The 14,399-nt window shown below is 40.3% G+C and overlaps 1 protein-coding gene across 2 annotated transcripts in view; it reads left to right on the plus strand.

The window, feature by feature from the left end:
• The window catches only part of PRKCA (protein kinase C alpha), a 148,687-nt gene that overhangs the window by 113,484 nt on the left and 20,804 nt on the right, over window positions 1–14,399 (plus strand). The window contains exons 9-11 of one of the 2 annotated variants that reach the window (XM_082774929.1): window positions 7,281–7,304; window positions 12,115–12,258; window positions 12,720–12,893. In XM_082774929.1, coding sequence (XP_082631055.1) covers window positions 7,281–7,304; window positions 12,115–12,258; window positions 12,720–12,893 — 342 coding nt within the window. The remainder of the gene's footprint in view (window positions 1–7,280; window positions 7,305–12,114; window positions 12,259–12,719; window positions 12,894–14,399) is intronic. The other variant, XM_082774930.1, reaches the window with a different exon arrangement.

Below are 14,399 nucleotides of genomic sequence, written 5' to 3' on the forward strand. Positions count from 1 at the left end.
TCTGTTCCATACTATCATTTGGCATGGGGAATTCCCATATGCAGTTACCGGAGGTTTCCCATCCACTCACCATATTTGAAAGTAGAGAATTTGAACATTCTTAACCAGAGGACTTACATCTTCAGCCCCTGTTCCTATGAGGTAGTGAGTTGTCTGGGAGGTTTTTCTCACTATATGTGTTGTTACTAAGATGAAGAACGTAGAAAATTACATTGGTAACAGGGATTTCTTTATCCCATATATAAAGACAGTTTAAAAGCATATTTCAAAACAAGGCAAAAACTCAAAAAGCACTTCTGTGCTAACCCCTGTCTTCAGTGTGTGTTTGTTGATAGGAGCCCAGACTTCACACATCTGTGCATTCAGCTTTATGCATTTCGGTGGTTTAAGGGCGTTAGGAAACACATGGATGCACAAGATTGCAGTTAACATTGAATAGCAGCTGACAGAAAGACCTGTATTTCATTGTGCTCTGCTGCACTGTGCTCCTGATTGCTAGGGTGATTAATGCCATGGTTTCTTTTTCATGAGGTTTCTGCACACAGCAGGTGCGCCCATCCCTGTATTCTCGCTGCCGTGTCCTTATTTGTTGCCTTGTGCTACTGATGTCGCTTGGCTTTGCAAGCCCTTTACTAATGCAGCAGTTTTTCTCCTTGCCTGCCTCTCCCAGGACTGTCATGTCAATGCCTGCTTCTTCAAGGTAGTTTCCTCCTCAAAGTTCTGCACCTTTTTTTTCACACACCTTTCTCTATGAGCATTTGAAGCTTATTAATAAATTCAGTTTCATTCTCACAGCGTTTTAAGGATGCATTTTTTTTAATCTCTGATTTAAGCTTTTATAAAGAATAATGATAGTTTTAAAAAATTGAAGTATTCATCTTCCGTAATTTGCCACAAAGTTTCCCCAAATGAGAAGTTGACTTACAAAAATGGGTCAGCAAACCTCGGCAGTTGCAGTGTGCCTTTCATTTTGAAGGACTTGGTTAAATGAATGGCACCTTCTCATGGAAAATGGTGCATCTTTAATTTGAAATACACTTGTGGAACTTTAAATAACTTCCACAGATCAAATAATTCTCACATTCACTGGACAATTAAGTAAATAAATTTACATGGTATATAGCATGTGTGTATCATGATATATACTATATACTATATACTGTGCTATATACTGTATGTAAGTTGGGGTATACTATATTGTAAGTGATATTACCCGTATGCACAGATGCTGTGAATAGTAATCCACCTGATACTTCCCATTTTACTTCTTTCACTTCCATCTCACTGAAATACTGCCATAAACAATGCATATCAGCATTAACAATATACACGTCTGCACTTGTCATTTGCATGTAATGTCTCTCCAGCAGGTTTTCTTGCTTTATTAGGGCAAAAGTTACTGACACAAATCACACTTTCAGTCTCATATATGGGTTTAGTTACAATTTGCTGACATTTAAAAGAATTAATTTAAAAATCTTTTTTTTTTAAGTTGTTTGTATTAGTAAAGTATGATTTTAACAATTATTTTAATACTGAACCAGAAAAAAAGAGAGATGATTTGTCATTGCCAAATATTTCCTAATGCAGTAATCATTGTATTTGTCACACAATCAGTAACTTCTGTTCTCTTAACCTTCATCCTTTCTCTGGTATCTTTATCTCACAAAAGATTTTCAGAAGGTGAGTTACCCTTCCTCGGTCCTTTCCCCCTCCTCTTATTTGAAAATAAAATCACTTGTTGGTTTCATTGATGAAATTTGTTTAATGCAGGGAAGCTTCAAGCTTCTCTGTTGAAATATATTTTTAAACAATTTTGTTTGAACAATTTATACGTAGCATTTAAATAACTATCAATACTTTTATGCAGTATATAGTGGAGTATTTAGCTGTAATAATTGAGGGTAGAACCCCTCAACATGAAAGCATGACAGAAAAAGTAGTAAATGAAAAAATCTCAGCAGTGGGGTATTGCAAAGCCCATTTAAGCTGCACTGACAGAGCCAAACCTACCCTGAGAAAATGCAGCTGGGATAAAAACAGTAATGTCTAATGCTATGGTGTCACTCCAGGGTAAAATCCAGGCCCTGAAGTGCACTGATCTAAACCGACAAAAGTTCTTGGTCCATTTTTGGTTTCATCATAGGAGTGCACCTAAAAAAAAGAGCTGAACAGTTTCATACACTGCTGCTTCATAGGCAGAATTCATACTTATTCCTTGTGAATTAGTGAATCCCAGCAAAGAAAGTTGGCAGTCTTGTGATACAAGACTGAGGAATTCCATTTCTTCATGAAAAAGAAAAATGCTTTCTTGTTTGTTGTCTGTCTTTCCTCTCTGGATTGTTCCAAATCCCCGTTCAGCTTGCTGCTGCCAGTGACAGCATTACCAGCCTAAGCTCAGAAGCATCTCTGCATGCTGCATTCTGCAAGCTAATCACCACTGCCATTAGCATATCTTTGGTAATAATTCTGTCAATAATCAGTTTATGTGGGACTGCTGCGGAGGTTATGTTCCCAAGTTTACAAGACTGGAATTGAAAGGAAACAGCAGGAGCAGGTGAAGAAGGAAGGCTGTGTTCCGGAGGATAATATAACACTTCTGAGCTAGAAATAAATATAATGTACAAAAATGATTTTAAAAGATCATAGAAAATTTGAGAATGCTGTGAACAAGGTCAAACAGCTTAGTTATTTATAAATTGTTTATCAAATACTGGGAAGGATCGTGCATTTATGCTGCTTTTGTTCACCCAGCAAAGTATGCATTTAGATTAATTTATTTTCACAACATCATGCAGAAACCACCTTGATTTTGTGTGTTTGTGTTAACTAATCACATAGTGCGACCTGGTTACAGGATCCCCAGGTCTTAAAATCACTGCTTATCTGCAGCTTTTCGTCCCTAAGGATTTTCTGCAGGGATTTGCACTCAGATCAGGTAGAACTGAAGTCTTTGAAGATTGCTTTAGAACGGAACTTTAGTTTTTGTCCATATTGAAATGAGTTTTATGCTTAAAGCAAATTCAACACCCTATTTTTTAATTATTGAAAATTAGCAGTAATTTGCATAATTTAAAAATGAAGGAGCATATATAATAGCAACTCTTTTTTTTTTTTTTTTTTTTTTTTTTTTTTTTTTTTTGATACTTAGGGATTTGTTATTCCAGTATTGACTGGAAAGCCAGCAATATAATTATATTCACTGTTTGTGTTTTTATTGCCACTATCACAGGATATTTCAGCGAAAATTCTTGAATATTATTCCTAGGCAGCCTCTTTAATTACATTCCATCTAGTTAGATGCTGTTCTGTTGCAGGGGATGGTGTTTTTGGCAATAAAGGCAGAAAACAAAGTAGACTCAGGTGGCCACAGGATTATTAAACAGATTAAACACGTTGACGGTGCCAAGTGGGTAGCTGGAAACTCTTCCCTCTCTAGATTTGGCTGCTCACAGCCAGAAGTTCCTTGTACAAGTTTCTTGTACAGTTTCAGATACCCTCTGAAACTGGTATTCGTAGGATAAATGCATCCTGTTCTTAGGATAAACGCATCCCTTTCCAAATGACTGCTTTCCATAGTCTTTTGACTCTGTTGTCTACATTTTCTAGGGATGTGGTTACCTTTATCTTGTCCCTGATAAATCTGATTAGAAGTCACTTACTGAGTATTTTATACATTTTCAACTTGTTCACAGCAATACTGAAAAAGTAAAAGCAAATAATTTAAATAGGGCATGTGGTTATAAACCCTCCAAAGTAGCAGCACTGCCGAGATGCTGTATGGTATATTAAGCTGTAGTATTGTCCTTTAGGATTCTCTTATAGCTTATATCCTGAGTAAACTTCCCTTGATCATAATGTTGATCTCGAGAAAATAATTTCTGCTCTGAGTTAGGAACCACGAGGGGTCAGTAAAGAACACGGAATAGCAGCCAGAGCAAAAAGCTGGCTGTAGCAAAAGTCCTGAAGGACATGAAACGATGCAAATTGTTGCACCTATGTGTATTTGTAAAGATCCAAACCTGTTACATGAAACAGCTGTTTTGATAAAATTCACTGTAAGTTTTTCATTGAGCCCTTTGTACAAGTCTCTTTACCTTGCACTGATGATCATTTTTCCCCAATCAAAATATTTAGGAGCTTGCAGCTGTAGGCGTGAGTTCTGCCTCTGACCTCCTTGGTACTGCTCAGGTCACCTCTGCCTGTGGGTGATATCCGTGATTCCCAGCCCTCTGCCTACCTCCTGCCGTGATTTATGTGCTGGGGGACACGCACAGGGCCGGCAACCTCTGAGTCATGGAGTGAAACAATCTCAGCGCAGGCTTGTGAACCTGCAGGGTGTTAGAAGAGGCACTGCTTACCATGAGCAGTGCCTATGGAGAATTAGGCAAAATAACTCGATTTTAGTGATCACGCAGCAGCCTTTGTAGGACACGGTGCTTTCTCTTCTGTTATTTGTAACCCAGGTCATTGATCTACACTCTGATATCATCATTCCGGAGCGTTGCAGCATGTGGGTGGGCTTCAGCAGTGGGTTTCCTGTCCTCTTGGTCAGGCTTTCAGCAAAAAGGCATTCTGAATCCTCTTCACATATGGCCAAAAAAAAAAAAAAAAAAAAAAAAAAACAACAGGCAAATCCTTTAAATAAATTTTCTCTTAGTAACCTAAAGGGTAAGTATGACACAAGCTTAAGGGGGGTAGGGAGGAAATGGGGAGAAAGTAAACAAAGGACGCAAAGTAGTCCATATTAAACCCTGAGTCTTAATTACACACCTCCCATTTATATTTTCATGAAACATCCTATCTGCATGTGCCTTTTTACTAGCAGTGGGAATTATAAGAATTTTTAAAGCTTTTTTTATTCAATGTTTAAGCTATAGAAGTAAAAATTCATTTTACTTAATTTTTTATATATAGCATTTTTATTTCTTAGCACCTGGTACTGGTGTGGTGTCCTTGCTAGGCACCTAAGTACGGGTGTATGCATCCACTAGCACAATACATTTCTGTAATTTAGTTTGTTTAGCTCAGGAACAAAGACGAATCAGCGAGAATGCCCAGTAGGATGGGAGAAGCCAGGACTGGGTTGCCTCGCTCTTCAGAAGCATTTGTTAAGCCACAGAAAGAAGCGCAAGAGCCAGACACTGTGTCTGCTGTGCTGTTCCTCAGGCAGTGCAGTGCAAAACCATCTCCCTAGGTTGCTGAGCACACATTTCTTAGGCAGACAGGTGAAATGGTGAGGGAAGTTCCCTGTGTCCTTCCTGACCTGACAGCAAGATCAAGAGCTCAGGCTGGATCGGGAGATAACTGATGCCATCCCCTCACTGGTTAAAGCTGCTGGGCTGCTAAACCATCCCAAGCCCAGGCTGTAACTTTCTCTTTTCTGGGTTGTTTCCATGGCTACAAAACTCTCTGCTAATGAGTTATAAGCTTGCATTAAGTTATGTTATTGAGCTTAAAACTCAGTCTGGTGAAGTATTAGGCCTTGCTGGAGCTTAGAAACGAACTCTTCTCATTTCAAGTTATCACCATCCTGACAATTAAGTCGTATAAAGTAGGAAATTGATAGCCCTTCACAACATCTATAATTACATGGAATTGGAAATGCAATAATATAAGAAACAAGCTGCCACAATGATGGAGCACATTTCACTGAGGAGAAGGTTTTTTTCCTCCAGATTGTGACTTGAAATTTATTGGCTTTATTTAGTTTATTAAAGGCTTGCTAATGGCTCAACTTGTTAGGCTGATCAAAATCCCCACCGAGTTTTCATGACTTGAAACCCTAAGAGGGCTTTTTGTCCTTCCCTGAGTTTCTGATCAACTATTTCAGTTTCTCCTTTCTACATCCCAAGCGTGAGCTTTGCATTTCTCTCAGTGACATCTCTGAACATCTGCTCGAGATTGGAGCTGCTCCGATGCTTCTTGCGCTGAGTCCAGGGGGCGTCAGGCGTGAGTGGGCATCGGCTGCCACAGTGACACTTGAACAGGAGGGTCCAGCTGCTCCTTCCCTTGCTTCTCACCAGTTGCTGCTCCGCATCTGGAAGTGATGTGCTGAAGCAGAAGGTTACCCACGGCTCTGCAATGGCTTTGGACTAACCTCAGAATTAAGAAAGGAAACAGTGGGAGCAAGGTGGGCTGGCCTGAGACAAGTTGTTATCTGAGGAGCGTGCTGGGGTCTAGTGAGGAGCTGGTGAAGCCTCACTGCAGGGTGAGAGGCAGGGATTTTGTCAGTTTTACAGAGGGATTGAATCATGATAAGAGGACGTTCCTGCTTGGCTGATCTCAAGAAAGCTTTGGGACCCCTGATAAAGCCTGCAGCAAGCCTGGGCAGTCAATCGTTAGACTGCTGGCCTGTCAAAATTGTGATTTTTTGTGATGGAGGCTGACGAGATTGCTGCTTTCTGATGCAGCATCACTCACGTGCTGTTTACAGCTGAACAGGGCAGAGCAGCGTGTGCTAGGTGGGCTCTGCAGTTGAGGAGGGAAGACGAGGCTGGTGTGCAGTGAGCAGCAGCGATGCTGGCCTCCAGGAGGCTCAGCTGCTGGCAGTGAGGCTCTCTGTTTCTTCTCCCAGTAGGTGTCAGTGGAGCCAACAAGTAGCAGATGAAACGTGGCCATAGGGGTGCTGTTTCCAAACAGAAGTGGTGTGTACTCAATGTCTATGTACCTCCCCACAAGCAACATGAGTTCGGCATTGTCGTTAAATATTTTTTTTATTTACCTCTTTCTCCTCTTGAAAACCTGTTACCAGTAGATCTTCTCACCGGGCATCCGGGAACTTGCTCAGAGCGAGTTACCGTGACAACCACGAAATACATCCTCGGTGCCCTGCGTACTGCAGGGTCTTGTGGCAGCTGGAACTTGTTGTCATGGGGAACGATGTGGCCTTGCCCTTCTGCAGCTGCGCAGGGAGGGTGGCGGGGGCTGGCAGCAAGATTTGGCAGTTTTGGAAGCCAGCATTGAAAAGGCTTGATGAGAACATAGCGCGACTGAAAGCTGAGTGCACTGATGGATTACTGTTCCCTAAACCACTTCTGTGCTTCACACTTCTCAGTAGGTTTTGGAGAACAGCTATACATATAAATTTAAAAACAATTTTTCCACGAAGCATTTATTTTAAAAGAGCATTTTTTACTACAGAACCTGAGCTGTCTTAGAAACCGAGTCTACCGAGTCTGAAGAGACTCTCCAAACTTCTATAAACTCTATAACTTCTATAAAACTCCCTAAAGAAGTGCATTTGGGCTGAATAGATAATGTCTCACCTGTGGTTTCAGGGCAAAAGAACTGGCCGAGATAAGGTGCGTCCAAGCCAAAGAAGTAAGATGATGTGCATGTCTTGTTTTCTTTTAAGATTAACTCTTCTGCTCCCAGTGCAAACTAATTTATCTTTAACGTGCCTTTATTCTGGTTTGTTTGCTGCAAGCTGACTTGGTTGTGAAAATGCTGTGCTTTTATCAAAAGTAGTTTACAGTGTGCTGGGAGAGTTTGTGGACAAATTTAAGTAAGCAAAGGCGTTCCTGCTATTGTAAAAAACCCTAATATATATAATCAATAAAACAGTTTAAACTGTGGTACTCATAATTCTATAAGGATGAGTAAGTCCCAAAATAATATGGAGCATTTAAGTAACTTAGTAAAAATTGCTTTTCATGAAATATGCTCTTCTCTAAGACAACAACCAGTAGGTTGTGATCCCAGTTCGCTCTTCCTCCTTTCACATCTACCTCTTCCATCCGTTCCAGCTTTTGCCACATCATTCCTTTTTTCCAGCCATATCTGACTGTAAGAAAACCTGCTCCCATTCGAGAAACTGGGTGTAAACACCTGAGAAAAAAAATACATTGTTTGAGCTGTTTATAAGACCAGAGTTTGAAGAGGAAACGATGAATCTGTGCAAGATCCAGAAAGATCTGGGCAGCATTTCACAATGTCAGCTTTAGGGAACAAGGTCTGTGGTATCGTATCTGGGGCCTTCCTCTCTGTGTGGCTCAGGTCCCAGTGCCCTGCTCTTCAGCTGTGCGTTTCTAAGGCTCTGCACCACAAATTGCTCTCCTTACGCACAGTCTATCTATCAAACAGAGCCCTGGGTCTCTTTATTCCTCTGTGGTTAGCACTATTGAAACAGCATTTCCCAGAGCTCTGGAAAACATTTCTATCCAATATCTGTCCTATTTTCGGTGCTTAAATTGGCCTTAACAAAGCATAAGCCTCAAACAGATTTTCCTCCCTTCCAATATATAGTGAAGTTATTCATCATGGGCAACCCTGGATGCAGAGGTAATGGTGAAAGAAATGGTGTGTGGTTTTACATTTCATTTATGCAAATTAAAATACATTGTGCTTCTCACTGGGACTGTATTTTAACAACAGTTTTGGTTTGTAGCTCCACATCTGAAGTAAAAAGAAAGATTGTTTCTCATATGAAGAAACAATGACCTCACATGTTAAGGTATGCAAGAAGCTGGAGAAAAGTGTTTTTCTAGTGAAATGTATTTTCAGCAAGTTATTTCCCATGTGGCTCATACCAAGAGATTAGCATTGCTGTATGTGAAGAAAGTTTGTACGTACATGGTTATCCCATTGTATATAGCACCATTAAACAACTCCAATCAGCACAGCCAACAAAATGTTCAACTAGGGGGTGAGATGAAGGCACGGGCAGATGGTGGAAACTCTTCAGGAATAGCTACAGCATGGGGGCAGGTGAGGTCTTCTCCAGGTTCTCTCCTCAATTCTTTACTAATCCTGTAAGCAAATGATTGTTTCCCAGTACCTCCACCTAATGCTCACATTAGGGCACAACGTTTGTTTGTAGACTTTTAGGCAAAACAATTTTGGTATTTGAAGAAATTTTCCTAATTCTTTAGTCATAACCAGAAATCATTAGATGAGTTTCTGAAGTACTTCTGTCTTGACCTGTATTCTGGGTAAGGTTCTGCAAAAAGTCAAGGTTAAAGTAAAAAACTTGGTCACACAGGTGGGATCTGTAATGACTAGACTGTGCTTATCTGATTTTATTTGCATGCCCACAGTTTACTTTTGTTCCAGTAGCTCTGGAAATTTTTGTAAATAGTACTAAGAGGAAGATAAAATGATATGCCTGTGGCAAAGTCATAACTGAAGCATTTTGTGGTGGTATTTTGGGAAGCTCTCAATGGATCATCTGTAAAATGTTTTGTCTGGGATGAGTATTGTTTCCTATTTTTCTCTCGCTACTTGTTTACTAGCTTTGAAACTCCCACTATGCTTTCACTAGGACCTTAAGCCAAAAAGCTCTGAAAGGAATTCACATGGTAGCTGTGAAAACAGGTTTTGTTCATGCTCATGAACGGATGGTCAGTGGCCTGTCTGAAGGGATGTGGACCTTTGGTAAGGTGATGGTAATTTGATCAGGTCCTTAGGCCATTCCGTTTGGGTCCATGTGCTTTCTTTGGGTCAGTCTGGTCACTCTTGAGCATTTCATGGGTGCCATTTTCCTGTTTTCTCATGTACGGTTTGCAGCAGGGTTCTCTGTTTGCTCTGGGATGCAGCTGTGCTTTGGATTGTCTTTCTAACAAGGCTCATTCCTCGAGCGGGCCAAAATTTGCAGCAGGATGCCGAAGGCATGTGCTCAGGAGAAGGTCTGTACAGTGCAGCATGTCAGGCTGTGGGTGAGCTCCTCCTGCCTCGTGAACAGAGGCAGTACTTGGGGGCTAATGAGGCAGCACTTGGGCTAACAAGGCAGCTGAGGCTGGTGGCACGACGGCGGGATTGCCAGCTTCCCGCAGTGCAGGCCACAGCCGCCTTGTGCTCTGGTGAGTGCAGAGAGGCCTTTGCTTGGTTCTCCAGTATTATTTTAGGATGCTGCCTTCGTATCCTGGCACTTTCATCTTCCGTGGCCTTAATTGGGGTGAGCTGCAGCTCCCTGGGAAAGCACAGGTCACACTGAGCCCCTGGGAGCAGTGCTCGAGGATGGACGGACAGAGCGAGCAGCCTCAGAACAGAACTCCCTTTGTGGTTCTGAGTGGTACATTTTTCAAACAGGCTGCCCAGTTGGTTTAAAGTATAAGGAATAAAACTAGCATTTTCCAGTCAGTGCCTGATTTGGATCTCTTGCTTGGTGGCAAAGCGGATATTGAAATTTCTTCTCGTATCACAAGAACAAGAACTTTTATCTGATATCACATATGTGAGAGTCACAAAAACATGTCCAGCAAAGCTGCTTGTTTAAACCATTTCTTCATCTTGTAAAAATACAGGATATTAGGATTTTTTGTTTGTTTTGTTTTTGTTTTTTACTTCATTTGCTTAAGGCTCAGTCTTACACAGGTCTTGCACGAGTCTTAAGGCCTTGAAAGGCAAAAAGCTCCATTAAAGCCCCTGGATTTGCACCAATAGCAGCACCTGCCAAGGGACAATGCCTTGCAGAATCAGGAACCTAGGCTGATGCTCAGGACTTGCTCTTCCTAAATGTTTGTGCAGTCCCCCATCCTGACTGGCATCTCCAGGTGCTGCTTTCATGCACTCAAATATTAATGATGGTGGAAGGAATTCCATGGTTTAAGCTGTACTACAAAAAAAAAAGGAAAAAAGGTCTAAACTGCTAAAACCCATATCCATATGGCCAGTAGAAGATTTTCTGCACCTATGAATCCTAATATGCTCTTGCAGATGTGGTTAGTTTATGCAAGGGTTACTTGACATGCCTGCCCACAGCAGTAGAGGGCTGGAGTCTCTGAATCAAGCCATCCCTTCCAATGTTAGGTTTCTAAACTTGTCTGGAGAGGGAAAGTTTGTATTTTTCAGTTTCCAGTGAAGCTGCAAAAGTTATATGCCAGGCCAAGCTTTTAAGGTGATTTATTGTGTGACTCTGGATACACTTTGATTTCTAGATTTATTTTTTTTATCTGTAAAATGGATAATATGCAACTACTGTCCTTTTATGGCATAGTGAGAAAAGTAGTTATCCTTAAATGTCAAGCATATGTCAATGGCACAAAATAAATTAACTATATTAGAGATTATTTACATGCCAACTCACTAGATTCTTGGGGGAAAGCACTTATATCCCAAAGTAATACTATTATTAAACATTCATGGCTTTGCTCCTGCCGGTATGTGGGATAAGTTTGAGAAAAAGAGGGATATTGTGTTCTAGCCTGCATTATCTTTTGGTGAGTCTTACTTTTTTCGCTTTTGTTAACTTCAAGATTTGAAATGCAACTTACCTGAGCAACTATATGGTGTCTCATGTGAAATACTGAGACTGCTGCAACCTTCTACGAACCAGACTGTCTTGCCAAGACAGAACCTTTGAATGAAATAGAATCATAGACTGGTTCAGGTTGGAAGGACCCTACAGCCCATTATTCCACCCCCCTGCCATGGGCAGGGATGCCTCCCACCAGCCCAGGCTGTCCAAAGCCCCCTCCAGCCTGGCCTTGGGCACCTCCAGGGATGGGGCACCTCCAGCTTCCCTTCCTCCCTTTTCCAGATCAACGCTTGATTGAAAATCAAAGTTGATTGTAATGCTAGTTTGAAAGTGCCCATGTTCATCTGCATTAATTCTTTTCTCTCTCTTTTTTTTTTTTTTTTTTTTTTTTAAATGCAGGTTATTTTTTTTAATGCATGTCAAAGATTTCCTAACTCTTGCTATGCAGAGTGTCTTTAAGAATTGTGTTTTAAAAGAGAACGTGCTGAAGAGAGTGTTTATATCTAGAATACCTTATGTAGATTATAGCATGAAATCTTTGAAGAGCATTTTTTGTATTTTGAAATAAAAATGCCAGTTAAGGCTGCTTTTGGCATGAATATAAGTGTTTTGTTTTTTTCCTTTGGCTTTGGTTTTTGCTTTGGTTTTGCTCTGATAACCAGATAAGTCTATCTGCTTTTATCTGGTTATACATGAACACAGTTTTCCACTTTAATTCACTCAATAATGTCAAAAGTATTGTTGGAATGAGTCTTTGAACTTGTGTCTGTGCAAATTTTGTTATGCAGCCTTTCTCTCGAGAATGCCGTCTCAAATAAGGTCATCTCCGATCTAACATTAACCAGTTCTGCCAAGAAGACAGGCTACTCTTCTCACTTTCCCATTTTTGTGTGTATATGTGTGTATATGTTCTTCAGAAAGCCAAACTTGGGCCAGCTGGTAACAAAGTCATTACTCCATCAGAAGACAGGAATTCAAGTGCACCATCCAACAATCTGGACAGGGTGAAGCTGACAGATTTCAACTTTCTTATGGTTCTTGGAAAGGGGAGCTTTGGAAAGGTAAGAATTCTTGACAACTTGCCTTTACTACCTAGGTCACTCTGCCAGTTCTGGAAGTCACCAGCGTTGGTAGGGCTGGATATTGGGAAAAATCATGAATAGTACATATATATGTATTTGAAATCTGTTAGTCAAGAGAAAGGACTGCTATTTTTCTGACATTTTATCAGATACTTATATGATGATGTGCCCTTTACTGGAGAAGTCCTCAGGGATTTAGCATTTTATCAGCCCCTGGGCAATATGCCTGTGATAAACCAGCGAGTTTTGGCTCAGGCATTGTCTAAAACGACTGGTACATCCCATTGCAGTAGGTGACTAATGATGATATTTTTGGAGTTTTGATCGAGTTAGTCTGTACACAAGAGCTGGATTGCCATCTATACAATAAATGGGGCATATGAGTCACCTTCTCCCATTGGTAGGTAGGAAGATTTTCACTCTTGTTTCTTTTTGTGCAGGTGATGCTGGCAGACAGGAAGGGGACAGAGGAACTCTATGCAATCAAAATACTGAAAAAAGATGTGGTGATTCAGGACGATGATGTTGAGTGTACAATGGTTGAAAAACGAGTGCTGGCTTTGCAGGATAAACCACCATTCCTAACACAACTTCACTCTTGTTTCCAAACAGTTGTACGTGAGCTCTCTTGCAACTGTGATGTTTTCTACACTATGTGATCATGAATTATGTCAGTTCAATAACTTGTATTATTATGCAACCTGTATTCCATAGGTTCTTCACATAGGAAACGGTGAAGAGAGAGACACCCCTTAGAGTTTTAAACCTAAATTCTAGGATTACAGATTTTTCTCCATATAGTAATTCCAGCAGACCAGTGGGAAAATTTGTAAATTTAATAATGTGTGCTTTGCTAAGTCAGACCCTTAAACCCAGATTCTCAAAGGTTCCTAAATACATTTAAGGATCTGAGGATAGTACTTGTAAAGTCTTAATGGTGCTTATTTTATCACAAGAGCATTACTCATGAATCAATGTTGATGGATTTAATTTGTTTTGCTGGTACCCCTGGCACAGAAAAAAGCATTGGGCTTTTTTTCTTCATTTTCTATAAATAAACAAAGTGGAGATTTCCCCATCACATTGCAAAAAATCTCCCAAAGACAGACTCCAGGATGACTCTGACAATCCAGCGGCACCGTACTGGTCTGAAAGCAGCATGGCAGGCAGTTGGCTCTCAGTGGGTGCTGGCTTCTTGGAGTTGCCTTTATTGACACAAAGTCAAGGCTCTTCTTGTCTCGCCTTGGAGCTGTCTTAATGATGATAGCCCTGAATTAGTGCCCCAGCAGTGGGCTGTAGCTTAATGGGGTGACAAAAGGACATACGTATGTTGTTTTTCCACTTGACTATTCCATATCTTCCACATCAGATGGTTTGAATCAAAACAACAAACAAAAAACTAGTAAGTTTGAAGTAATAACATCGTAATATTCCACAAACACATCATGTCATCCTGTCACCATTTCATAGTACAATTGTCTGTGTTGTTAGGGGCATTTTCCAACTCTTTTTAGTATCTACAAATCTCTGAGCAGAAAATGGCCTGAATGATTTGCAAACATAATTAAGCACAGTAAAACATGAATCTGGGAACTATTGCATTTGGTAATTTTTTGCTTTCTATAATATTCTTACTGCCTCTACTTAAAAAATGAAGATAGCTGTAATAGGATGAAAGTTAGTAAGAAATAGACTTTTTTCCCTGCAAGTATGTATATCTTTATAATGTTTCATTAGTAATCAAAAAGCTTAGTGTCATCAGTAATTGAAAAACCACTTTGATTAATCTTATCTTTCTTTTGGGCAGCTTCTTTTTTAATGTAAAATGTACAAATGTCTAGTGTTTTCTCACTAAGGGGAATGGGGGAAAAAAGTTGAGATTTTTAGTATTTGCAATATAATTTTTCTGGATGATCACATACAAGAACAACGTGGCCACATAAAGGTCTAGACAAATATTGCAAACACCTTTACCTCGTTTACTTCATGTTTTCCTAAGTGTAGAGTACTTTGCACTTGGTGCTGTGAAATGCTCTGAAGGATTAGCATTAGCTACAAAAATGAGAAATTCAAAATGAAAGAGAAGAAAAAGCATATGCTGTTTGGCCATAGAAAAAACT

Source organism: Aythya marila (assembly GCF_965140915.1).
Source record: "Aythya marila genome assembly, chromosome: 18".
In the NCBI taxonomy this organism is placed as follows: domain Eukaryota; kingdom Metazoa; phylum Chordata; class Aves; order Anseriformes; family Anatidae; genus Aythya; species Aythya marila.